The sequence below is a fragment of the Lepidochelys kempii genome, chromosome 8 (genome assembly GCF_965140265.1).
Source record: "Lepidochelys kempii isolate rLepKem1 chromosome 8, rLepKem1.hap2, whole genome shotgun sequence".
In the NCBI taxonomy this organism is placed as follows: domain Eukaryota; kingdom Metazoa; phylum Chordata; order Testudines; family Cheloniidae; genus Lepidochelys; species Lepidochelys kempii.
The window spans coordinates 95,168,195-95,194,163 of record NC_133263.1 but is presented as its reverse complement, the minus strand read 5'-3'; the positions used below and the strand labels follow the sequence as shown (position 1 = coordinate 95,194,163).

At 50.0% G+C, this 25,969-nt stretch overlaps 1 protein-coding gene across 3 annotated transcripts; it reads left to right on the top strand.

The window, feature by feature from the left end:
* Nucleotides 1-352: 352 nt before the first annotated feature.
* Nucleotides 353-8,434, top strand: BSND (barttin CLCNK type accessory subunit beta). Of its 3 annotated transcripts, XM_073358259.1 has the most exons (5): nt 641-689; nt 2,030-2,215; nt 4,250-4,341; nt 5,070-5,336; nt 7,737-8,434. In XM_073358259.1, exons 3-5 carry the CDS (start codon nt 4,265-4,267, stop codon nt 8,179-8,181), a joined length of 789 nt encoding a protein of 262 aa, XP_073214360.1. In that variant the 5' UTR covers nt 641-689; nt 2,030-2,215; nt 4,250-4,264; the 3' UTR covers nt 8,182-8,434. The 3 variants fall into 3 exon arrangements, with proteins under 3 accessions (XP_073214358.1, XP_073214360.1, XP_073214359.1); XM_073358257.1 differs by lacking the exon at nt 2,030-2,215 and having other exon boundaries at nt 353-689; XM_073358258.1 differs by lacking the exons at nt 641-689; nt 2,030-2,215 and adding an exon at nt 1,627-1,708.
* The last annotated feature ends 17,535 nt before the right edge of the window (nt 8,435-25,969 follow it).

The window sequence follows — 25,969 nt, the reverse complement described above, 5'->3', positions numbered from 1 at the left end:
ACAGGCACTGCCCATCTGCCTGCCGGATTGCCCACCTCTGCCAAAATACCAAGCCCGCTCCAGACCAAGCAGCTAGTATAGTCAGGCATGGGACGGTTACTGCAAGTGCCCAATGGTTAGCCTTATCTCTGCCCCCTCCCCTGTGAACTCTCCCTTTCCGACTCGCACTCTCTGGGTAAGGTGTTCTGGAGCCCGGGCTGCACGTGCCTTGAGGGAAGGTTAGAGTGAAGTGCGCTGGGCAGCTTCACTGGACTGTGAATTTCGGGATCTTGTTTGCATTCATTACACTCCCATTAAAAACTGGCTGGCTCAGCCCTGGGCAGGACTGGTCTGAATGTGCAGCTGATCCTCAGCCCTGACAGCCTCTGGGAACACACTCCTGGCTGTGCACCTGAGGAACGCTCGCTGGGACACAGACAGGCAAGGGGCTCCCTGGCATCTGTCCCCTCCCAGCCCCAGGCTAGCTCTCTGCATTCTCACTGTGCAGTTGGTTTCTACCTGTGTGGTTTGCAATGGCTGAGGATAAAACTTTCCGCTACGGACTCATAGTGCTGGGCTTCTTCCTGGTGATGATTGGGATGTTCATCATGAGCGTGGACAAGCCCCAGGTCTACATCACCTTTTGCACGCTGGGGGTTTTAACCATAGCAGTGGGGATCACCTGGAGCATGTGTCAGTGCTACCCCAAGGTAGGGTCGATTCTCTTATCTGTGCTTTCTCAGTCTGCCTCTCTGGCATAGGGGGGCTATGGGCGGGGCACTGCAAGGCATCTTTGGGAGCCAAAAACCATCCACAGGTGCTTAACAATAGTAGCTGATGACTTAAATTCCCATTGAGACAGCTAACTGCCCTGCTGAGGGGAAGGTGGTGCAATGCTTAAGACACCAGACCAGGAGACATGGGTCCTATTCCCATCTCTGCTACTGACTCACTGGGCAGCCACGGGCAAGTAATTTATCTCCTCCGTGCCTCAGTTTCCCCATCTGTAAAATGAGGATGGGGTACTTACCCTTCCTTCCAAAGTGCTTTGAGACCCAGGGATGAAAAATATTAGTATCCACTCATAATGATTGTACAGTCACTGCAAGGCTTGGCCCAGCATTCCTTCTCTCCTTTGGCGGCTGATCTGTCATCGGTCAGTGCTTGTGGCTGGTTCTGGGATATTGCTGAGTGTATATGTCCCATTGACTGGCTGGCAATTTCTCCTGGGTGTATCATGCATTGCTTCCCTTGAGAGGGGCTTGGGAGCATCAAGGCATCATAAGATGCCCTCTGCCACAGTCAGGCAATTCAGACTAACTTTCAAAGGGGCATTTAAAAGTTACCATAACTTTGGGTTGGTTTAAGAAAGAATACGTGAAACAGCTGTGAGTGGAGCAGGGAAGAGAGGATGATACTTCTTCCGCCTTATTTTCTCCACATGGCCCACAGCACCTCCAGTTACCTCTGTGCATGGGGCAAGGGGAGCAGACACATTGCCACTGTCCCTGGAAGGGGTTAGGGGGATTACATCTACCTGGGGTTACAAAACCGTATACCCTTCCAGCCGTTCAAAGTGCTCCTTGATATCTAAGGGGAGATGCCCCCTAAGGACACACACACTTTGTTTTTCTATCTCCAAAGAGCCTGCTTTCTGCCAGGTTTGGCTTTAACCCTAAGGATGCTAAGACAGCGGAGAAGGCTGGCTGCCGTTTCCAGAGAGTTACAGGTGAAGCAGGCACAGGGGAAGCTGGGCAGGGTGTCATTCTTTTCTCTGATCTAGGGATAAAACCACTTCAGGCTTTACTGAAAGCAGTGCTGACTTTCACTGGGCCATGCAGTGAATCCCTGTTAGTAATGAAAGAAGGAATCGTTTAAAAGAAACTATCCTGTATGTCCAAAGCCCTTTGCTATACCTCTCAGTGACAGCTGCAGTGTAAATCATTGCTGTGAAATGATGAACAGGAATCAAAGAATGAAGAAAGCCTTGATCCATTTCTCAGGTTCACTGTTTGAAAGCCACCCCCAAAATCCACATTCTCCTCCCCAGTGGAAGTTGAGCAGATGGTGGCCAGATCTTGAAGGATAAGGAGAGAGCTCCCTCCCCCGCTTTCAGCCGGTGTCTTCACTGTCTGCTTTCCAAAGGGTTCCTCTTGCCTTAACAGGACTCTTGAAACAAGTTATTTTGGGAGACATGTAACAGAGGGGCAGGCTGGTGCAGCAGAAATGTTTTCAGGTAAGCAGCTTATTGAACAGATTCACGACACCATGAAAGAAATTCGTAGAGTAGGGGAAGAACTGATCTTTTGCCTAAATAACAACACAGCTGTGTAAGTGAAAGGTACAGGAGACAGCCAGGAAGATGCTGGGAGGGGGAAGCGTTTACTTATTGCTCATCCATGGCTGTTAGTTTTATATAAAGTTGTTTTAAATTCAGTTTAGATTAAGGGAAGAAGAACCCCTAAACCCTGTTGAACCCATGCCCAACCCCCAACCCTTTGACTTAGGTGGGTCATTAAAACCCCCTTCGGAAAATCTCCTGGTTAAAGAATGTTGATAGTGCAGTAAAACAATTAAACTCCCATTCCCTGAAGAAACATCTATCCAAGAACACCATTTTCCCAATGGAAACAAGACATTAGCTCTAGGGTTAGATTTAGGCTTGGTCTAGACAGCCTTATGTCTGTAGTCTAGAGTCCCTGAGCGACGCAGGGATACCGACCAAACTCCTGGTGTTGACGGTGCTATGTCAAGAGGACGGCTTCTCCTGTCAACGTAGCTACCGCCTCTTGCGGAGGTGGAGTACGGCCAGCGACGGGAGGTCTCTGGTTGGCGTAGCTAGCATCTTCTCTAAGCAGTACAGCAGCACCACTTCAGCACTGTATGTGTGGACCATCCCTCAGGGGCGCAGAATGGCTCATTAGTAGATCTGGGCCTATGAGAGTGCATGTTGAGACACAGCATGGGATGGGGGGAGGGGCAGAACTGGAAGTTATAGCACAATAAGCTGAAGGGTTCACCTGTGATAGGGATCCCTCTCCAGAATTTTGTATTATATGGTGTCTTTAATTGCTGGCAATTAGGCCTTTTTAGTGTCACCAGGAGAGAGCTGTAAACTAGAGAGTTTGGATCTGGATCCAGACTTCCTCAAGGTTGGGGTGGAGGGGTTGGCTCTGGGGCTTTGGTTTGGCCCTTAAGAGTGATAGAGGCCAGCCATGAAGTTTAGAATTGGATCCAGTCCTCAGAGTCTGTAGGGGCGTGGATTGGGAATGCTGGGAATCCGACCCGTTGGGCCCATCCTTTCCCAGATGTCTCCATTTTGGGACTGCAGCCTCTAGGCTGAAATAACCCATTCAAACATCCATCCCTCTCTGGGAAGAGTCTCATCCCCCAGAGCTTTGGCCACCAAACATGGCTCCTGGAGGGAGGGGAAAAGCTATGGAACCCACACCTTCTCCTCAGACTGAAGTCCATGATGAAGCTCTGACTCCCTTGAAGGGCTCCTTTGTCTCTGAAGGGGCCTGTCTCCCCTCAAGATCTGCCATAGTTTCTGATGGTGTTGAGGGAGGCCAAGCTGGCAACTCCTGCTGGGATTTGTGCTTCAGAGCCTGCAGGCCCACCAGTTGGCCCAGTACAAGCATGCTCTCAGTTCCATTTGGAATGAGTTGGCATTCCCCTACCTGTCTCCTCTGCGCCTCAGAAGGCAGAACGCCCATTGTCATCCAGCAGGATGGCAGGACTGAGCGCACTATTGGTGACATAATCGAGTCCAAGCCTGGGCAGGCTTGAGGTTCTGAGCATGCTCCATGGACCACTGAACACTCAGGACCTTGCACGACTGAGCCCCTGTTCCATCCGACGAAGTGGGTGTTCACCCACGAAAGCTCATGTTCCAATAGGTCGGTTAGTCTATAAGGTGCCACAGGACTCTTTGCCACGTTTACAGATCCAGACTAACACCGCTACCCCTCTGAAGCTTGAGCCCCTGTTGTGGTTCTTCTTATCAGCCTGAGTTTCCTGGCCAGGGGAGTAGCTTGCATATTGCCTATTCTTTGTAAATGTGATGTGAGGGCTTAGATACCTCTTCCTTTGCTGTGATTTGGATGTAAAAATACCTAGTTAAAGTGCCAGTAAAGTGTGATGTCACCGCTGGGAAGGAGTTAATGATAGCCCTATGCCAGGGAAAACTCCTCCTCCACTGCAGGAGATTAACCCTCTTTGTTCACATTCAGAGGAATGATTCATCCCTCTTTTTTTCTTCCCCCCCAAGATAACGTTTGTCCCCATGGAGACGGAGTCCGAGAAGTTCCTGTCACACAAGCCCGCTGTTTCGATAGAAAATGAAATTCCGGAGAAGAGCTGGTATGTTGGAAAGACCCCAGGCTCTCAGCCTCAGCTCAACAGTTTGCAATCTGGTTTTTAATGAGCGCCTTAGCTTGTACACAAGGTTATCTGTGTGCCTCGGGGGACAAGGTCAGGGTCTGAAAACCCTGGCATGAGGGAGGGCTAAAAATATTTTGTCTGGAAAAAAAAAAAGCAGCAGTTTGTTCTGGAACTGAGGACTCCATTTCCATGTTCTTTCAACCCTTGACTACATGGCTTCTCTCTGATGAGGCTGCCAACAGTGGTGTGGAGGAAGGGAGGATAGTTTGACCTGACCCTGCAGTCCTTTCCCAGCTAGCCGTCCCACTGATTTCAGTCCTTTCCTAGCCAACCTCCCACTGAGTCCCCCACGTCAAACTGCCATCGACAGCAGCAGGGATGTACTGCAGGCTCTCTCAGTAGGAACTAGACTAAGACCAATAGTGAATTTCAATGCCTCTCGGCTGTGGGTGACCGCTGGTCACTACGGGCTGGATCCAAACCTCCCCAGAGTCTGGGGAGTTCAGATGTGGGGATCTGGGTATGGCCCCTCTCCAATACAAATCCCCTCGATGTGGCATGAACGTGCTGCTCTTCCCTTTTGTGGCATTTTATTCGTTTCTTTCTCAGCAAATGATAAAATTCCTGCGTCTAACCAGAAACTATTGGAGTCCAGTTAAATGGCAGAATTTAATAGCGTCCCTTCCCCTCTTTCTCCCTCACCCCAGCTCCCAGACTCCCTACACCAGCCAGGAAGAAGCTAATGTCTATGAGAAAAGCCTGCCATCTTATGAACAGATCCAGAGGAAAGCAAAGGGCTCTGTGGAGTGTCTGGGGATTCAAACGGCCCCAGTCCTAGGTGACTGTGAGCTCAAGATAAGAGGATGTCCCCATCCCTTTGTACAGGCCAAGGCTGAGGTCCACAGAATCTCAGAGAGCAATGGAGAAACCTGCAGAGATCCAGTGCCCCAAGTGCTCACAGCAACGATCAGCAGGTAGGTGACCTTGAGGCTCTGCTATAGAGGAGTCCAAAGGGCAGTAAAGTTGCACTTATGGAGATTCACTCATTCCAGACATAAGGACAGACAAAAAATAGGCAGCAGACATGGTGATCAAATCCTTCCCGCTCGATACATCTAACCGGGACATGCCTGCTGCAGGTACCTGTACGCATTTTGGGACGGGGACTGTCTCTTTCTACGGGCATGTCTACACGGGGGGAAAATAACCCATGGCACCGAGTCTCAGAACCTCGAGCTCATGCTACGGCGGGCTACAAACAGCAGCGTAAGTGCTCGGGCTCAGGCTGGCGCCCCGGCGCCGAGTCCCTCCCCACCTCACCCGGGTTCAGAGCCCGGGCTCCAGCCAAACACCTAGACTGCTGTTTGGTGTGAGAGCCCAGGTCCATACCTCATGTGGGCATCCTGGGAGCTACTGCAATGAAAACAGCAGCAATGCAGGTAGGAAGCAGCGCAGTCCAGGGCAGGTAGGGTGCACTGCTATGATGCTGGATGTTCTGGGCACACCCCAACATCCCAGGCCCATCAGGAGACTAGTGACATGTGACAGCAGCACAGCCTGGGAGGTGGAGGTTCAGCAGCGAAAGGGGCATGGTGACTGGTTTCCTGCTCAGCCACTGTGGTTGTGAAGCCAGAGAGCTGTGTGGGCCAGCAGGAACACGGTGCCTGGCAAACATCTCTCGTAGGGGAACCGAGCGAATGACGGGGCATGAACTTGCTCGTCAGACGCTTCACGCAGAGTTCTACAACTGGATTGAATCCATTCAGGCAATTTAGGGCACTCTGAGTTCACATGAGCCTAACTAGGTGCTGCGGTGCTCTCTCCTCTCCCAAAACACAATTCAAGGCTAATGCAACGGGCTTTCTCTAGCCCCTTAAATAAGAAAAACAGCCCCCGACTCAGCTCCGGCCTCATGAGAGCCTGAGCCAGCACCCACTGAAGTCAAAGGAAGAGGTGTTTTTTTTGGAAAGGGGAAGGTTTTCAAATGCACCAAGGACAGTTGGGCAGCCAGGTCCCCATTTGTGCCTTTGAAAATCACCCCCTGCATGATTAACTGCAGGATTTTTTCCTAACCTTTCTGGAGGATTGCAGGGTTTCACTTCCCTGTTTTAAAGCAAAAATAGGTAATTATTTCCAGCCGGGTCCTACCAGGGGTCCATGATGGCAAACCCCAGATCAGCACAGAGCTCACAGGCACTGAATATTATTTCAATGCATATGTTCATTGAAATCATCATTAGACTGAACCCTGAATCTAGCTCCCTCACTTGCTGTAATCAGCTGGTATTTAGTTAATATTAATTATTTAAATTATGTTATCTTTGGGAACGTTTAATCAAAGTTTGGCAAACTATCATGTGCCTTTTTATCCAAATTATTTGTAGCAGACCTCATCAAGTCACTTCCAAAATCTGACTGGGGAAGGCAACTTCCTTACACTGGTATACATCTCAATAAACAAATGTCCTTCCTCAGAGTAAATCCATGTTCCCAGTTCAGAGTTTCAGGCAAAGAGAGACCTAACTACTTCTTCATTTAAAGACTTCAAGTGAGGCGTACAGATGCCATGGTGATGGGCTCAGTGTAAGAACCTGGGTTAGAATTGTCAGAACAATAAATCATGTCAATCCCCAACTGCTTTACAAAGGTTACTAACCAATTGTATGAACTATTGATGTAGGACTCAGTTGGCCCCCTTGCTGGAATGCAGTCATCTCTGGGGTAGAACATGGTGGCTTTTTAACGTGTCCATCAGCAACACTATGCAACTGTTTAGGATGAGAGGTGAAGAGTATCATAGCCAACTGAAATGGCAGGGGGAGGTTACTGGGTCATTGCCTTCTGACATGCTCTTGGTCTGCTTAAACTATTTCTGGATAGGCAGTTAGCGGCTCACAGCAGACCTATCTCCTGGGTGATGAAAGGAGCTCTGAGCTCTCTATTCTCCAGGAACCACTGGCAGGAGAGCAACCAGAGTCTGATTAGGTCTGTGCCAGGATTTACAGCAAGGAGACTGTCACTGTGTCCTTTGACATTCTCCTTGGAAGCTGCTGCACAGCAGATGAAGGAGAGGAGGAGGAATGGGCAGGTACCATAATGGAGGCACTGGGCTCCCTGTCCATATGGTGTCAGAGCCTCACCTGGCTAGTGGCAGCTGAGATCCACAATGGGGAGGGGAAATAAACAGAATGGCATCATTATGAAAACCAGGCACAAGTCAGCTGGTGAAAGGAACACCACGAACCCAGCGAGCATCTGTTCGGCTTGATTTACTGTAAACCCCATGGCCAAAACACAAAACAGGGAAACAGCAGCACAGAAACCAGCCAGTAAATGAATCTGTGCCCTTCAATGTACCTTTATGCCATTTTCAGCCCATCAGAGAGGTCCCACAGTGCAGCACCACTGGCTTCCTTCCTGGAGGACACTGACCTTCCCTCTTCCGAGGGATCCACCTCCAGCAGCCTGTTTCTGGGGGGATCCACCAGCTCCCTGAGGAATCCACTCCCATCACAGGGGTACACCCAGAAGCTCAGGTTTGAGCTTCCTTGCTATGAAGATTTTGCCCTGATTGATTCACCACTGGTGGAAAGGTGGCATCCAAGCCAGGAGCAAACACCGGCCCTACCCCAGAACTACCTGTCTGCGACTGCCTCAGCAAGACAGTTTGCATTCGTCTCAGGTCCTGACTCAAAGGCAGCAGAATCAGAAGAGAGACAGAGTGTGGAAGAGGAGGACAACAACATGTATTACGGGTTAAAAGAGGGGCCAGAGAATTTACTGATAGCAGATGATTTTATCTTTGAGCCAGAGACCTAACCCTGGAGAGGGGAAAGAGACTGTCAGAGACAGGCCCAGGCTGGCTCAAGTGATGCTCCGTATTCCAAGTGCCTTGCAGATCAACCCTGTTCAGATTGGGGGTTGGGGGCAGCTTCCTGGGAGGCCACAGCCAGCTGCAGGCTTTGTGGCTGTTCGGTCGCATCCTGCCTCCTGGGAGTGCACTGGTTTGTAGGGGGAAGATAGGATGTTTGGAATATTAAAAAAAAAAAAAAGCCTGATTCATTACTGAAAACACAGCCTGTCTGCAACCCTCTGTGGAATATGAGTGCTTGGAGAGCTTTCTGAGAGCAATGAATGCCCAACAGGTCGGTTCTCCACACTCACTTCCCCCCACTCCTGTACACAGCTGCTGGCCTGCCTGACATAAAGACCGCAATCCCAGGGAGATGCCAGGGATACTGGGAGTCCATTGGCATCAATTAACAGGCCTCCTCCCTGCACCCGCAGAGCCATATTTTCAAAGGGGGAAATGTAGTTTGGGCCCTTAAAACGTGCACCCAAGCCCTACCCAGTTGCACTAGAATGCTCAGAATCCGGGCCCCAGTCTGCTGGGGCCCACTGCTCGTTCTTTGGACCCTGAGTTAATGGGAACAAATGGGAGGCCAGGGCTCAGGCTGGCAGCAAATGTAAACGCCAATGTCCAAGAAAGAATGCAATGGATTTTATAATTGCCCAATGAAAATAATTAGGTAAATACGGTACTCAGGAAAGTGAGTCCTTACTCCAGGCAGGGCTATCCAGGCCAACAAGTGGCTGATCACCTGGACATTGCAGGGTGGAATATAGGGCCCTGGTACTACCTGTGATAGTCCAGGTCTGTGCTGCCCAGGGGCTGGGGAGCCGTTGTCTCTGCATATCCCTAAGATCTGTGGATTTGGCTGGCATCACAGTCTCCACAATCCAAATCTCTTCCCCAAGAGCATTCAGTGCAAGTACCATCTGGAGACAGGAAACCCTGAGCCCCTCATGCAGGTTTTTCCACAGAAGGCAGCGATGCTGCACCATGCAAACTATGGCACGGATACTGCAAAGCCTTACATGTGTTTGGCTTTCAGCCTGGGAGCAGTCCCATCGTCTTGAAAAGGGCTGTCGATGCAAACAGAGTTCAGCACAAGCGTGACCCTTGGCAGGATCAGGGCCAGATCATGTGCTTAGGAAGGAGAAGACTAACTTCTCTGACTGAAACAGCAGGACTAGTTTTCAGGTAGGCAACAGTGTATTCACCCAAGGTGGATTTCACAAAGCATAGATTTGGCAAAGCTTTTTTCTAATCATAAAAGCCCCACAATTCACTTAGTACCAATACTAGGGATCTTGAATGCGATTTTCCTGTAGTTTCCAGGTTAAAAGGTACTTCAGCTGAGAATGTCTGGCTCCTTAACTCCTCACCTCGGCCGGCGGCTCGATCTAGGGCGAGGAGTTCTAGGGCGAGGAGCTCTGCAGTCAAGAGGCAGTCAAGCAGAATGCAGCTCGCGAGCTGTCAGCTCCTTGCTTCCGAGGAACCGCTTCATGCTCTGACAGATGTCTCGCGGGGTCAGCTGGGAAGAAAATCTGGAGTGACTCAAGTCAATTTCAGGATCCTGCAGCTGCTGGGCTCCTTTGGTTGTCTGTTTGCCTCCTGGTGCTGGGAAATGAAGCCAAGCTGACAGCAAGCCATGGAGCACGCCAGCAGCAGCTGTGTGAAACTGACCATGAGTGGCAAAACAATTGCCAGCCATGTGACTCCTAACTAGGCCATCTGCAAACCAGGTCATTTATTCAGCACCCCAACAGTGCACCTCTGTTTGAAAACCTGGGCCCTTATATTTGTAAAGGGCCACGTAGGTCTGTAGCCTGAAGTTGAATGATACAGTGATGATGGTGTTGCAGGTTCCATTCCATTAACATTTGGTTTCATTTTATCATGTGAATAGGTTGTGTGCAGTTGGAGTTTTCCACAGGAGCTAAGTACAGAGAGTCCTTGATCTGCCTTTGAGCAAAGGGCCATGACACACTCACATTTACTTGGCTTTCATTCAACAGGATCATTGAACTAGACTGTTGCTGCACAAGGTCACTCACAGTTCAGGCCCTTGGAATTAAAGATCTTTACAGATTATTTCTAAGGGGTGCTTGGGGATCTGAGAGTGGTTGTGTCTCATATATTGGGTCTTGCATTTATGTTTTTCACAGGCTTTTTAATGCCTAAGGGAGCCCTTGATGTCAAACTAATGTGTTATTTGGTTTTCTTATGATATAGCAATATAGAGGAAATACCATGAGAAGACCAAATCTCACTGCTTGTCAGCCCCAGAAATGGCTCTCTCAGGTATTCAGTAGCCTACAGAAAGCACATGCAGAGGTGAATTTCTCCAAATGATGCTGTTTGCATCTATGGGTGGCAGCAGGGCGTCCTGCAGAGTCCTAATTTCCCCCTGAGACTTGGGGGTAACAGAGTAAGTGTTCTCCCTTCAGGCCAGATCCCCACTGCCTCACCTAATAGCTGGTCATTTACACCTGAACAAAGTGGTTGTCAATGCTCCTGAAACGGAATTCCGCTGCTATGGGCTGCCAGGAACACTGGACAATGACTATACAGGGTGCAAGGCACCAATGAACCAGGCCCTAGCATTGTACTATAAGTTAACCCAAAGCAGAGCCCTGAATCCACCCACCCAGCGAAAGTTCAGACACCATTCTGGATCTGAGGCATCTTGTGACTTGGGCCTATTTCTAAAATGGACAGGGACCCATGGATAGAGAGGGAGGGGTTCAGTGTCACTCACAAAGTCTTTCATTAGGACTGATCGGTAACAATCACAAGCTACCTAAGCAACTGGATGGCTCAGATAACACCCCACAGCAATATGCTCCTGGTTCTGATCTGGCTTCTAGTGGGAGAAGGTTGCTCCCCTCTGAAGAATATTGGGTCACGCCTGTGAGATGAATTGGTGGCCTCCCTCCAGTCCCCACTGTGTAGGTGATTGTTAGCTGGTAGTCTCATTAGATAGGTGAGGCGGCCTTTCATTCCCTGACCTCTCACTCGGATACGGATCTTCCAGGGCAGAGCAGAGGCAAACCCAGGCTGTTTTCTTTGGCTCAGTTACATCCCAAGACTCCTAGTTAAACCACTGGACTGTCTCTGAACAATTCCCCAGGTCTGGTGGTGGTAACACCCTTCATATGCCTCCTGTTGAAGCAGTTGTACTCTGCATCAATAATGAAAGAGTGGATGGAGTGGGTGATTGTTCCACTGTGGATAAATACTGAAATAGTCATTGAATGACTCTAGGGGCCAGTGGTTCAGGCACCCACCTGGGAGATGGGAGACCCCAGGTCCAGCCCCCCTGCGCCAACCACTCTTTCATTGTTTAATCCAGAGACCAACAGCTTCAACGGATGAATCAGAGTATCCCAGAGCTCAATGGTTGGAGCACTCTCCTGAGAGGCTGGATACCTCTGTTCAAATTTTTGCTTCCTCCTCTCTGCTAGGCAGGGGGGAATTGAACCTGGGTCTCCCACATTCCAGGCAAGTGTGCTAGTCCCTGGGCAGCACCCCACCCCCTCTTCCTTGTGCTCCTGGAATGGGACCCAACCAGTAGACAGTCTCTGAGGATGCCTACTAGATGGGGTCCTGCATGCAACGTAGGCAGCTGAATGCCTGTCTCTCTCCAGTTCATGAATTGCTGGGGGGCTAAGTTGAGAGATGGGTGTCCAGATGCCTAGAGTGAGGCAGCAGCGTATGCCAGCATATCCGCAGCTGCAGAACATAGGCATCGAGAGAAATGGCGCTGTGAAAAATGGAGATGCTGAGGGAGTTTAGGCACCGACAGGGTTCAGCACCAGATTTGTGGATTGGCTCCAAAGCTGGGATGTAGGCAGCCAACCCAAGACTTCAGTGCCTACAGCTTGAGTTGAGGCACTTAAAGTTCTTTTGTGGATCCCTCTCTCTCTCTCTCAATAGGAAGCATTTGGTTTAAGTCATTTTGTCAGAGACAGGCCTTGTTTGGCACCAGAAGAGATGTAAACATAATTGCTTTTAAAGTCTAGTTTACAGTAAATAGAGACACCCAACCCAATGGGAGCTATGACCTGTACACGTCCTTCAGAGTCCTGCCTTGAACTCTGGACAAATCATAGAGCCTCACCTTACTGGGCATGACACAGCTTCCATATGAGGGGAGATTAAGAAGACTGGGACTGTTCAGTTTAGAAAAAAAAAAAGACAACTAAGGGAGGATCTGATGACCCTGTCTGTGTCACTCAGTGCATCCGAGTGAGTGTGGGAAAAAGCTGATTTACACAAATCATGTATAGAACATTCCCTTTAAGTGGTATATAGTTTATTGGGATGGGACCTTTCTAATCTCATTCAATGGGAAAAACCACTCTATTTATTGGCATTACTGTACTATCCCTTGGGACTGGCCTTCCCAGGGAACACTGTTGGTTTAGGATATTCCTCTTTCTAACCCATGTTAGCTCTACCGGCGGTAGAGCAGAGCATCTACACTCAGTCCCAATCTGTGCAATCTCCATGGTGTTCAGAGCAGAAAATATAAACTCTGCAGGAACTAGGAGAGTGTTTAGATGCTGAACAGAGCTCTGTCTCTGGGGATCGTGCAATCTCCTCTCGACTGGGCGGGACACATGGCCACCCTGATTAAGTGGCTTGTTCTGCGTCTGATTTGAAGTTGAGCTGTGGTAAGTGAATCCTTCAAGGCCCACATGCAGTATCACATCCCAGAACTAGTGCAACAGGTCTTTCAAATCCCCCCTTTAAGACCTACTCCCATCATGGTCCCTAGGGGGACTTGACACCTGCCAATGGCCAGCCGGCCTGCCAGGGTCATTAAGATCATGGTTAATTCCTGTTTACATATAGCAAACAAAAATGGACTGTCCTTTCAACCTGGCTGACTCTGCACACCATTGTACATAAACCCTTGCCCGCCACGCTTCCAGTTCTCTCCCGCCTACCTCCCACTAGCTGTTACTCGCTTATATCCTAGGCTGTGAACTCTGTGGGACAGGGCCTGCCTATGACTAGGTGTTCATACAGCATCTAGCACAATGGGACTGACTGTCATACAAAAAATAAACTTTGATTCATGCTCACTTACATCCTGAATAGAACCAGAGACACTGAAAAGCAAAAACCATAGTCAAAGACTGGGGTGAAATCCTGACCCTATTGAAGTCAGTGGCAAAACTCCCACAGGGCTAGGCTTTCACACACTGTTTATATATTTATGGCTGACTGTGCTGTGATAAAGGTGGGGAGTAAAGAGGAAAGCATTTCCTAAATACTGCAGGCAGGGTGCAGGGAACAATTATTCCAACTGTTTACACTTGGCTGGCTATTTTCCCTTTAACTGCTATTTACGTTCTAGAATGACCAGTCTTTGGATCCTCCAGAAATTGCCTGGTACTTAGTTCCTCTTCCATCCCTTCTTCTTGACTCGTCAGACACGGAGGGTGAATGCTCCGTTGAGACTCTTTCCCTTTCCATGCAGCTCTCCATTTCTCCCCCAAACCTTCCTTTCCTCTCACTCTGTTTCTAGGTGGCATTCTGGGTCTGCCACATGCAACAGACAGCACATGGGCCATTGGTTAAACGAGTGGGGTCACATCAAGGGTGCACTTTCTCCATGCTGGAGGTGGGTGGGCACACATGCTGGTCTGTTTATGATATTACCGCTGGCTTTATCTTTTCATTATTTGTCAGAGAGCTGGCACGAGGGACAGCTGGGATCAGGACAAGTAGATTGGGGCAAACTCTGCCCCGCATTACAGGTTGACTTCAGTGGGGTGGCCAGGATGTTACCGGGGTTAGGATACAGCCCTACATCTCCACTTCAAATTCAGCTTTGGACAGTAGGCGGAGACAGCTATTGGCCTTTCATAGCTATTCTGTCCCAGGTGAAATGAGTTCTCTCTAGGTTCTTACACAGGGCCACATCACCATCGCACCCGAGCTGGTCATTTCAGTCCACCTTCCAGCAAGCATCAGCTACAATCGTCATGGCTGTCAATCTCAGCAGAGACTGGGCTATCCCCTCGCTCCAAGAGGTGGTCCCTTCAGCTCAGGGTTCAGGCACATCAGGAGCGCAGCTGCATTGACAGAGCTCAGACGCCAAGTCTGTCCGTGTAGCATCTTCTGTGCACACAAACCACTACCAGATAGCCCCGGTGAGGTAATTCCTCAGCGAACGAAGCTGATGTTAGTCTGAGTCTGAACTACTCTGCTCTCAGTGGAGGTTAAACATTGTAGGAAGAGAGACATTCCTGCATGAAATTAAAAATGGGACAAAGCAGAAAGCCAAAACCTCGGCTGTACGTCTCCGCTGTTAGCTGGGCACGGTCCTAGGCAATAACCTTGAGGTGGTGCTGGTGGAGGGCAAGGGAGCTAAAGAACCCGCAGACATTGCTAGCAATAACCATCTTCACTGGGGAAGAAATGAAAACCTAACATGTTCCGTTGAGCAACTCGTGTGTACTGTAAAGCACGCCCTCGGGCTCGGTGGCCTGCTCTAGTGCACAGGGCACCCGGCTGGGACCACGGAGATCTAGCTCTGCCACCTGTGTGCTTGCCCTGCCAGGTAGGGCAAGTTACGTCCCCTCTGTGCCTATTCCCCTCCCACCCTTTGGCTACGGAGAAGCTAAGATCTTTGGGAGGGGGCAGGGATGGTGTCCAGGGTGGGTTGGAACAGTGCCCGTCTGTGTGGCTGTGGAGGGCTGGCTGGCAGTTGATCCGTTTTGAGGCTGGGGTCGAAGCTCCTGCACAGCCCCTTTGATCTGGTGCTGGTGAGGGTCAGCTCGGAGTAAGTGCCATGCAGATCTTCCCTTCTGCCCTCTGTGGGGGGGACATGGTGGGGCTGGAGCAGTGGGGCTGTCTGGTCACTCCACAACCTGGGTTGGGCATAGGGGGAGAATCTCTTCCCCCAGCATCCGTTCCAGCTATCCGAGCCGGAGAGTGGGGTGGGTCTCTTGTTGTCCTGGTTTTAAAATACCCCGATGGCAATGAGAAGCCAGGTTTTGCCCCCCAGACAGCAGAGGTGGGGTCAGCAGAGAGGAAGATCTTCGGTTTTACAATATACTCGCGGAGGCAGGGACACGGGCACATTGTATAGAGTCGAGCCGCTTCTCCCGTTTAGCGGCTGGCGGCACAGCATGCCGGTATTTTCAACACGAGGCAGGTGACGAAGAGGCCTGAGCTTCAAAGATGCAGCACACCCAGCGCTCCCACTGACCCACGGGTCACATAGTGAGGTGCCTCTGTAGGGATTTAGGTGCCTTCCTTTAGGCACCCACATTTGAAAACGCTGGCCAGAGCCTTTCCAGAGCCCTTCCTTGTGAATCAAGCCTAGCGCTTGGCCTGGGGTCTGCTTACAGAAGGAAGTGAGTGCTGACCCCTACTGGCGTGTTTGTATATTCGCAGTATATATCTGGTGCAGGTGGGTGTCCGAGGCCTCAAAGGAAGGTCTTGGCTGAGAACACTGCTGGGGAGATGAACCTCCCGCTTTGAGCTTTCAGCCTGTGTTTTTAAACCAGGGCTTCGTGTGGCTGGGTGAGCTAGTGGCAGAATAGAAGGCTCTGAAAACCTACATCTCTGGCAACTGTAGGGGAGACTGACATGCCCTGCTTGCAGTTGGTTGAACCAATCTTGTGATGGTCAGTCAAAGCTTTCGAGCCTCTTTGGCCTAAATACTGAGCCAGTGAGCTCACGGGAACAGGTTCTCAGGGGCTGTGAATACAGGGGAAACCACCTGTCAGGCCTTTCACTGCTGGAGCTGCCTGTAGCTCTAGAGGGGTTCGACAATCAAGTGCAAACAAACTGGTGCTCGTTTTATCTGAGCTAGGAGAGCTGCTCCTAGTTCGGCTACTATAGGAGTCAGAACATATTTAAAAAACAAGAGCACAAGACCCCCTCAGGTCATGACTTGGGCCATGTCTACACTTCAAAGTGTACGGGGGCCCAGCTGTACCAATACAGCTGTGCTGCTGTAAGAGTGCTTTGTAGCCATGTTATGCCGACGGGAGAGAGCTCTCCCCTCAACATAATAAAACCAGTTCAACGGGCAGCCATAGCTATGTCACTCACCCACCAACATAGCGCTGTGCCCACGAGCGCTTATACTGGCAAAACTTACGTCGCTCAGGGATGTGGGGTTTCTTCATGCCCCTGAGTGACAAAAGTTTTGCCAACAGCTGTGCTAGTGTAGACATGGCCTTGTTGGTCTAAACCCTTTACACTGGCAGATCTTTACATGAATTCAACATTTAATCTCTTGGGCCAGGAGTGATACTAATGCCTACTTCTCAGCCCCTAGCGTATTCTTACATAAGAGACCTACAGTACACAAGCATGAATACACACAGGAAATACCCATGTGTGAGTGTCTCCATTGTGTTTTGACTTATGATTATTCGTGGTCCGAGTGCAGGACTGGTCAGGACATCATTCTCCTTAACCTCTTAGGATAGGACAAGACGCAATGCATTTAAATCACAGCAGGGGAGGTTTAGGTTGGACATTAGGAAAAACTTTCTTCCAGTGCTTAACCACCCTGACAGAAATTGCCAATGGAGGGTGTGGAATCTCTGTCAATGGAGGTTTTGAAGAACAGCATAGACAAACACCTGCCAGGAATGGTCTAGTTCAGGGATGTCAAACTAGAATCACCATGAGGACTAGTACATCGGCCCGAGGGCCGCATCATGGACAACCCCCCCCTCCGCTGCCCCCAGCCCTGCCCCCACTCCACCCCTTCCATGAGGCCCCACCCCTGCCCCACCCCTTCCCACCTTTCCCATCCCTTCCCCAAATCCCCACCCCTGCCCCGCCTCTTCTCCGCCTCCTCCCCGAGCATGCGGCTCCTTGCTTCTCCCTCCTGGAAAGCGCTAAGCACTGCCAAACAGCTGTTTGGCAGCGGGAAGCACCTGCAGGTAGGCAGACGAGCGGGGATGCGGTGTGTTGAGGGGGGGCAGCAGGTAAGGGGAGCTTGGCGGCCATAGGAAATAACTCGGGGGGGGGCGGCGAGCTTGGCAAGCCGCAGCAAATAACTCAGCGGGCCACATGCAGCCCATGTGTTTGAGACCCCTGGTCTAGTTATTATGTAGTCCTGCCTTGAGTGCAGGGGACTGGACTAGATGACCTTCCAAGGTCCCTTCCAGTCCTACACTTCTATGAAGTCTCTCCTGGGAGGGGAAGCGTGGATAGTAGTTAGAACTCAGGCCCCTGTTCTATTCCTTAAGCTTTGGCACCAATTCCCTCCCATTGGCATATCCCCTAATATCACTGCTTCAGTTGTCCCCATCTTAACAATGGGGACAACAATTCTTATCTCCCTCACAGGAGCTGTGTGGGAGTTAATGGAACCTAATAAGTGCTAAACATTATGGAGCATTCCCTGGGCATAAATATGCCATTTTTCTCTTCCCCAATCTAAATATTACAAGAAAACAACACAAATATACAAGGGTTTTTTGCGCGGTCTCTGTATAAACAGATTTGGGAGCTCACTGGTAAAGCTTCTCTACAGAAATACCAGCAGTGAACTCGAGTCTGCCTTCTGTGGCGCACAGTTCCATTACGCAGCTCAGCTGTTGACCTACAATTTACTGAGCAGTTTCCCTGGGGATTTTAATGTCCTACTTCAAAGCAAACATAGGCTGCCCAAAGGAGTGTTTTGTCTCCAAGTTTGCAGAGGATTGTGTTTTTCCCTCATTGAGGGAGAATTACATACCAGGAGCCAGGCCCTCCAGTGGCTGATGTTAGGGTTCTTTGGCCACTCACCCTCCTTGGTGCCAGTATGGAAAGGAAGCGGGGTACAATCAGAGACGTGAGGCATGGCCACGATGCCCCTATGCTAGGCCAGGCCGATCCTCTGCTGCAGTTTTGGCACATGGCTGTTGCAGTTCAGCAGAAGTTAGAGCTACCCTTAAGCAGCTCTAATAGAGGGCAAAGGAGTGGCCATGCACAGAGCAGCCCTAGGATCAGAATGCAACACAGAGCAGAGCACTACGCCACAGGTATGCACTACCCCCTACCTCACACCGTAGGGAGTTTGGTAGTGCCCATCCGGCTCAAGAGTTTGCTGCTGGAGTTTTGATAACCTTATTGCCTCCTGCCCTCTGCTGGCAAAGTGCATATAGTCATTTCCAGTGCATTGTTGATACTGCAGGGGAGGAGGACAGGTTCCTGCTTGAATTTTACACACTGAATGAGTAACATTTACCTGCTTGCTGGTTTTTGACAAATTTTCCTAGTGATCTGGATTTATGGAAAAATCAAAATTCATGAGCAAAAAGTTTCTTCTGCACTTGACAAGAGGGGAGCATGGGGGCTTGAATACCATGTGTGTGTGCCGAGTGATTTCCTCGGTAACCCCTACCTCACACGAGGCACTCACTTTTCTCCTGTCCTTCCTTTTGCTGGTTCAGGGTGTCATTTTCAGAGACACTCAGCACCCAAACTGCCAATCAAAGTCACTGGAGTCAGTCAGGCCCTAGCATATCAACTTGGGAACTCCAAGATAAGTGGCTGCTTTTGATTCTTTTGGCCTTAATCTCTGTCCTGCCACTTCAGCAGGCACTGTGGATTTAGAAGACAGAACACTGGACTGGGACTCAGGGACGTGATTTCAGTACCAGCCTCTGCCATTGGTTTCCTAGGGGATCTCGGGCAAGGCCCCATGACTCAGTTTCCCTAGCTGGAAGGGTAGGACAAGGATATTGACCTCCTTTGTAAAGCAATTGGAGATTGTGGATGAAGGGTGTTTGTACCAAGAGCAAGGTATTATATGAGGAATCTCATAATATTAAGATGGGGATAGGTAACTCACCCAACACTTCTATTGGAAACTCTAGGCTTTGTTAAATATGCTCATACTTGGTTTCACTAGAACCGTATCCAAGTGCTGTGCGTTAAGCATAGCAGTGATCTGCGTGGGACGGGGAAGCTGGGCTGCATGTTCCTTTGGAAGCGATGAATCTGTGAGCATGGCGAGTATCCTGTGGAGCAGGGGCTGGATGCTCGGCGGTCGGGCTGGGCCTATGGCTAACCTGCAGAGCGACAGCAGGGCCTGCAAGGCCTAGAGGGCAGTGCTAGTGTTGCCTGTGGCCTATGGGGTTGAGGAGCTGGCCCAGACAAGATGCTGTGCCGCTAAGGAAAGGGGGTAGCAAGGTGCCTCCCAGCCCTATGAAGCATCAGCCGCCCTCCCCCTTTGAAAACAAGCCACGGTACACCAGAGAACCTCAGCAGCCCCGCCCCACAGCCCCCAGAGCGCAGGAACACTGCCGGTACTAGCCACTAGCCTGGGGGCAAAGGGGGGGATGGCTGTGTTGGAGGGCCTCGCTTCTGTGCTCCCGGCAAAGCACCTCAGCGAGCTGGGCCATGGGAGCGCGTTAGCGAGACCTTGTCTCCCCATCTGCCCTTTCGGGTGCTTCGTTTTACAGGGCTAAGGAGCTGGGTGCTGTACACTCCTGCGCAGGCCTCGCAGGGAGGGATTTATACCGAGGGCTGCCGCTACCTGTCAGCTTCCAGACACACGGACAGCGCCGGGCCTCTCGCCTCTCAGGCATTCCCACAAGCTGACTCCAGCCTCACAGCCTAGGTCACCTGGCAGCAACGGGTGGAAGCGACAACTCAACATCTGTGTGGTTCCCTGGCTGAAATCCCTACCTACCAGCAGGGCCGGCAGCCAGCCCCACCTGACCCATTCAGCAGCCTGGCTCGGGAGCCATGGCTTTGGTGCTGACCGCAGCGCTTTCTGGCCAGCGAGCGGCAGGTGGAAGCCTCCACCCCAGGGTTCACACAAGATGGGTTCAGGCTGGAAACTGAACCTCATGTACTCACACAAATGCCAAAATTCCCCTGTCCACACCCCCACCCTGGTCTTTAATCTTCCTGTTCCCCTACATTCTAACGCCCTTTCCCTTCACATTCTCCCTTTATCACACTGCCTTCTTACCTGCGCCCCATGTTACCTTCCCCCCTGTAAGTCTACCTGTCTGGGCCCAGTCCCTGCCTTTCCATGTCCCCTGATCCCTCACTACCTGCTCCCTGGACCACATGCTGATCAGGAGACAGCTGCTTCTAACCCAGTGGAAACAGGAGTGATGGGGACAGTCTTACTAAGGTTGCCTCATCTCCACTTGAGAATTGTGTAGGGAACTGGTGGGTGGCCTCCTTAGCTGAGCACAGCCTGGCTCCATTCTCACAGTAGGAGACAGGGGCTGGTATTAGCAAGGTCCAAGCAGGCTACCAGCCTCGATGCACTTCCTGATGGCAAAGCACTGCAGGCCCTCTGCCTCAGTTTCCCCACCTGATCTGGTGGTTTACATGGCTCAGCCCTCCAGCCAGGTCACTACAACACTTCAGTCCCTTTCCAGGGGGAACAGAATCCAGAGTCCCAGTCCAAACAAAAGACAAAATAAAGGAGTGATTGGCCCAAATGACTTCGCACTCATCCCCTTTAGGGCTATTCATCCACTCACCCCCTGGGCTCAGCTCTCACTCACTCTCCTACCTCTTCTGGTGAGACACCCTACTTCCAGGGCCTATCAGGTCCCCAGGTACTTCCAAACTGTTCCTTATCAATGCCTGTCTTTCCCTCCAGGCAGGCTTAATCAGGCATCAATCCCAGCTCAGCTCCAGGCTAGGCTTGTCTCTCACCACATGAGTATTATTGATCTGTACTCCTCCTAACCCAGCCCCAACCTGAGCAGGGCCTTCCCTTTTTACCCTCCTCCCGTCAGACCTGGCACCCCTACAGGTATAGCGGGAGAGGCTGATTAGGCCTACAGTAGCACATTAACCCTTTCAGGTCCGGGTGGGGTCTGTAAACCCCATCACATAAGGGCAATAGATAAATAAACGAGAAAGCTCCAGTTTCTCCTGCAATCATGAGCCGTTTAAAAAAACCCAACCCGACTCTAAGCTGTGAGGCTTGTGATGCCGCCAGGAGCACTTGAAGCGCTGAGCTAGGAGTGGGACAGAGGGCTGAGCAGCCCCTGGGATAAATATGTGCCATAAAACTTTACCCAGAAAGGTTTAAGAACCGATGAATCTCCTCACTTTACTGCCCCATATGCACACCGCTGCTTAAGAAATACTGCTACTAATAGGGCCACAGCCACCTGAGGGTCTAGATTGGGTGCTTACAGTTAGGCTCTTAAATCTATACGTAGGCATCTAAATATAGTAGCCTGATTTTCAGCGGTGCTGAGCACCCACAAATCACATCCCAGCCAGTGGGAGATGCAGGTTCCCAGCACCTTTGAAAACCAGGCCACTTGTACTGAGGGGCTGAACTACTGCTTTATGAGCCTAGCATTAATTCCCAGCTCTGCAAATGTCGACCGACCCTGTTATTTTTAAAGGTGATTCTCGGGCATTTCATGTTTAACACAAGATTTCTCTCCTTGCATGAGAGATGAGAACGTCCAGCTCTTTTACTCTTCATGCTCCACAGAGGGCCGGGAAACGGGAGGTGGAGTTCTGTGGAAGCAGCAGCCAAGCAGAACGAGGGCCATGTACTGTCAGCTTCTTATGTCTGATGGACATCTCAGGGCCGCAGGGGTTGGCTGGGCTGAAAAGCTGGAGCAATTCATGTCAGTTTCAGGATCCTGCCCATTGCTGGGCTCCCTTGCTTGTCAATTTGCCTCTGCTGCCCAGAGATGCAGCCAAGCTGCAGGGAGCTACTGAGCAGACAGCAGCTGTGTGAAATGGACAAGAGGCAGAGAATTGGCAGCAAAAGGATTCGTGTCTCCCCTCAGTTACCCCGCCTGATTTCTGATGTCACATGGGCTCGGACAAGTCACCCCTTCCGTCTTCTCATTATGCTAATTAATTTGTTTTAACAAGGTTAGTGGTCAAGTCCCACCCCAGTAAGACATGCATGCGCTTGGGACTTTAAATCAAAGCCATCTTTATACCATGTGTTGTTGCCCCTTCAGTTTAGCTGAAAGTTCCTATTTTCTGTAAAGGTCCATTTAATTTCATTGCTTTTGCACTTGAAATGTCCAAAACCAGAGCCTGATGCTGCAGCCGTTATAAAGCACAGATTTTCACAGGGACTTAAGGGAGTTTGGCACCAAAGTCCCACAGAGTTTCAATGGGTTTTGGTACCTAACTCCACTATGCTCTTTTGAAAATTTCCACTTAAATCAATAGCAAGGTTCCTATTGACTTCAATAAGAGCAAGCTCAGCCCCTAGCAATAGCTCATTTGTACTAAAGAGAAGCCAGTGTGATTATCTCAGTGATGCTCAGCACATGGTATTTAGACCAAAGGACTGGAAAATATAAATAAGAGGATTTTAAATGTTATTGTGATGGGGTTGGGACTCACCACCGCAGCGCCTCCTGCTGGCTCATCAGGGAATTAGCTCAGTCCAGCATGGCACGCCTTCCACTGGTGGTATCCCATCTGTCTCTCACCCTCCATTGGCACCTGGACCCACATTGCTCCCTTCTTGCAGCATCCCTCTGGCAGTGCCCCTTAGTCCTCGCTCACCCCCTTCCAGGGGGAGGTTTTCAGCAGTCTTTCACTTTGCCCAGCTGCAGCAGCCAGCCACTCCCCAAAGTCTAACCCTTCGTGTCAGGGGTCTGGTGCAGTCCGCTATCGCCACATCAAATGGCTGGGTGTATGTGCAAGGGGGGGACCCAGGCCCACCCTCTATTCTGGGTCCCAACCCAGGGACCCTTTGGCAGCAGCCTTCCTGCCCTCCTTCTCTCCCCTTGTCCGCCTCTCTCCCTGGGCTGCTTCCCCTTCGGCCCCTTTGCACCGGCTAGGCCCTTCCCTCAGGGCCTGCAGCCTGGCAAGTACCGGACTGGAGTTCCCTTCTGCTCGCCTCAGCCACTTGTCCCCTCACCCAGGAGACCAACCTTCACCCTCTGAAGGCCTGAGAGAGACTGACTGCCTCTCACCTGGGCAGCCTTTATATAGGGCCTTACCTGGCCCTGGTTGCTGCCTCTTACTCAGCCTCTGATTGGCTCCCTAACAGGCCTTCTCTGATTGGCTGCCAACCTGCACAGCCTCTCTGGCCTGCTGAAGCCCCATCTAGCATAGGAGTGGGGCAGCCACCCCACTACAGTTATTAATTATTATTTCTTAATATTATCACATAACCCCCTCTTCTTGTTAGCCACAGCAGAGCCTAGAGGTGCAACCAAGATCAGGGCCCCATAGTGCTAGGCGCTGTACAAACACATAGGAGACAGTCCCTGCTCTGAAGAGCTTGCAGTCTAAATAGACGTTAGAGGGGACACTGAGGCACAGAGAGGTGAAGTCACTTGCCCCAGGTCATCCAGAAGGTCAGGGCAGGGCTGCGAACAGGACGCAGGTCTCCTGAGGCCCAGTGTATTGAACTAATCGGCCTCTCTGAATGAGCCTTCCAATATGCAATATATATTGGACTAAACTAGGGTAAATTTTTGTGGGCTTCCTGCCTCAAAGATGCTCTATATAAATACACTGTCCTCATGCAGATATTTTAAACATTTACTAATGGTTTGGTAGCAAAGATTTGCAAAGAAATCCTGACAGCTGCCCAAAAATATAGACCAGAACACTGGGGGAAAAAATCATTGCAGTGTGTGACGCGCCTGTAAAAATTCCTAAACAGGATTAGAGTCCTTCATGAAAATTCATCTCCAGAGGAAGCCCATAAGCGACTTACAAACCCTTTCCTCTGAAAACTGTTGTTGAGCTTCCACCTTTGATTTGCCAGCTCTCTCACTAATGCATGAAAAGTCTCAGTTAGATTTTTGTTCTCAACATCAAAAATAAAATGTCCTGAGCAGAATATATTAGGGTTAGGGAGGGATCTCTTCTTCCCCCTCTCTGCAATGTTATTACACTTGAACCTTGCTAATTCTTTGCTCCCTTGCAAACATAGGGGCCACAACATGGCATCAGTTTTTAAGGAGAATTCCTGAACGAAATTCCCCCAACCGACCCCTGATAAATGTCACAGAAGACTAGCGGTGTTGGCCCATTTCTCAGCAAAGATTTAATAGTACTGAGCTGCAATTAGTTCTCATGTTATAATGATTTGCCTAAAAATAGTAATGCTCAGTGTTACTTGGAGTCTGGTTTCTTTTGTATAGAGAGAGAAGTTCCATTTCAAGGTATACGATGGACCACATTTTCTTTCTTTTTGTTTCTTTCCTTGGTGCAAAGCACTGAATTATCATGTTGAGGGTTCCAGATTTGTCATGGCATTTTTTTTATCAAAAATCACAGTCATGGTAAATTTAGTAAAAGTCATGGGTTTAGTGTCTGCACTATGATTATTGATTAAACATGCCCTGACAAACAAAGGGGTACTGACTACCCCCAGCAGCATCCTCTGCCCCTGCACCCCAACCTTAATCCTGGCCTAGAAGGGAAAGGAGGCAGGGGCTGGAAAACGAGCCCACCCCACATTCACCCTGGGCACTAGTGGCTCCTGTGTCCTGCAGGGCTGAACCTGGCTCTCTGCTCCAGGTGCCGCGACCTGGCATGCTGGATTGCAGTGCCACTTAGGTTTGACCTGCTACCTCGCTCCTCGCCATCATGATGCAGGGGTGCCTGGGACAAATCTGAGCCAAATCTCTGACCCCACAACTGGATTGCAATGCCCAGAGCGGGGAGCTAGTCCCAGCCCCACGGGACAGGAGCTGCAGCTGCAGAGTAGTCACGGACACACAAAAAGATCATGGTCAAATAGGAAGATCACACTTTCCATTAATTTTTTCCCCTGCTGTGACAAACCTGCAGCTGTAATCATGTTGCTTGTAAACGTTAACAGATCCTGCTGCCCTACTGTGGTGCCTTGCTAGGGACAGTGTGCCAATGTCACCTCCTGGTGATGGCTTTTCTGTTGTCTTACGTGGGTTACTCTGCAGGTTGCCAGTGATGGCTCTGAGTTTGCTATTCACTTGTTCAAAGGAGAAGATGCAGCAAAGTGATAACCAAGATAGATACATAGAGCATGTTCTGGTGGACTGCGTGGGTTCTCTTATCATGACGTTATTATTTCCTGGGGACAGCTTTCATCTCACTCCAAATTTAGCTAGATCTTTGCAGGGATTAGTTTGCAGGTCACTCTGGATTTTATGGAGCAGCCATTTTATTCTGTCTGCCTTAATCCTAGGTTTTTAAAGTAGGTGATGTGTGACAAGCAAAGCACTGAATCCCTGCCCTGAGGATCATGCAGAACTGTACTAGCTGGTTTTAAGGTTGATTCTTTTCCAAAGCTTCTACTATTTGTGTCTTTTGTGGGACGTCAGGATGTCCACATAACTGCTGCCCCTCCTCTGGATGGTTTGTCTGGAGGAGTGTGTGGTCTAGTAATGGATTTTGTTAACCCTTTATTTTTGCTAGCTAATTAAAAAAAAAACAAATTCATTTCCCCATGCTCTGTTTTATTTATAGGACTTGCAGTCAGGAGGCTTTGTCCCTAGCTGGGCTAATTTGATATGTCTGTGTATGTTGCTGTTTTAATGTTAGCATTTACTTGTGGCTAGGCTCAGTACAATTGTGTGATACGCCTGAGTTGCCCTTGGAAAATATACTTTCCTAGGATCAAAGTACTGGGAAAATGTTAATTTATTATACGCTGGAGAACTGGAATCAGCTATTTCTTGTATGTGGTAGCAATACAATAACCCACAGTAGGACTGTTTGCTAGTTTGTAATATGTGTGCATAAAACCGCATGCACATTACAAGTATAAAATACAGCAACGTCTATTACATGCAATCACTGCCCAGGTGCATTTAATTAGACTGTTCTCCT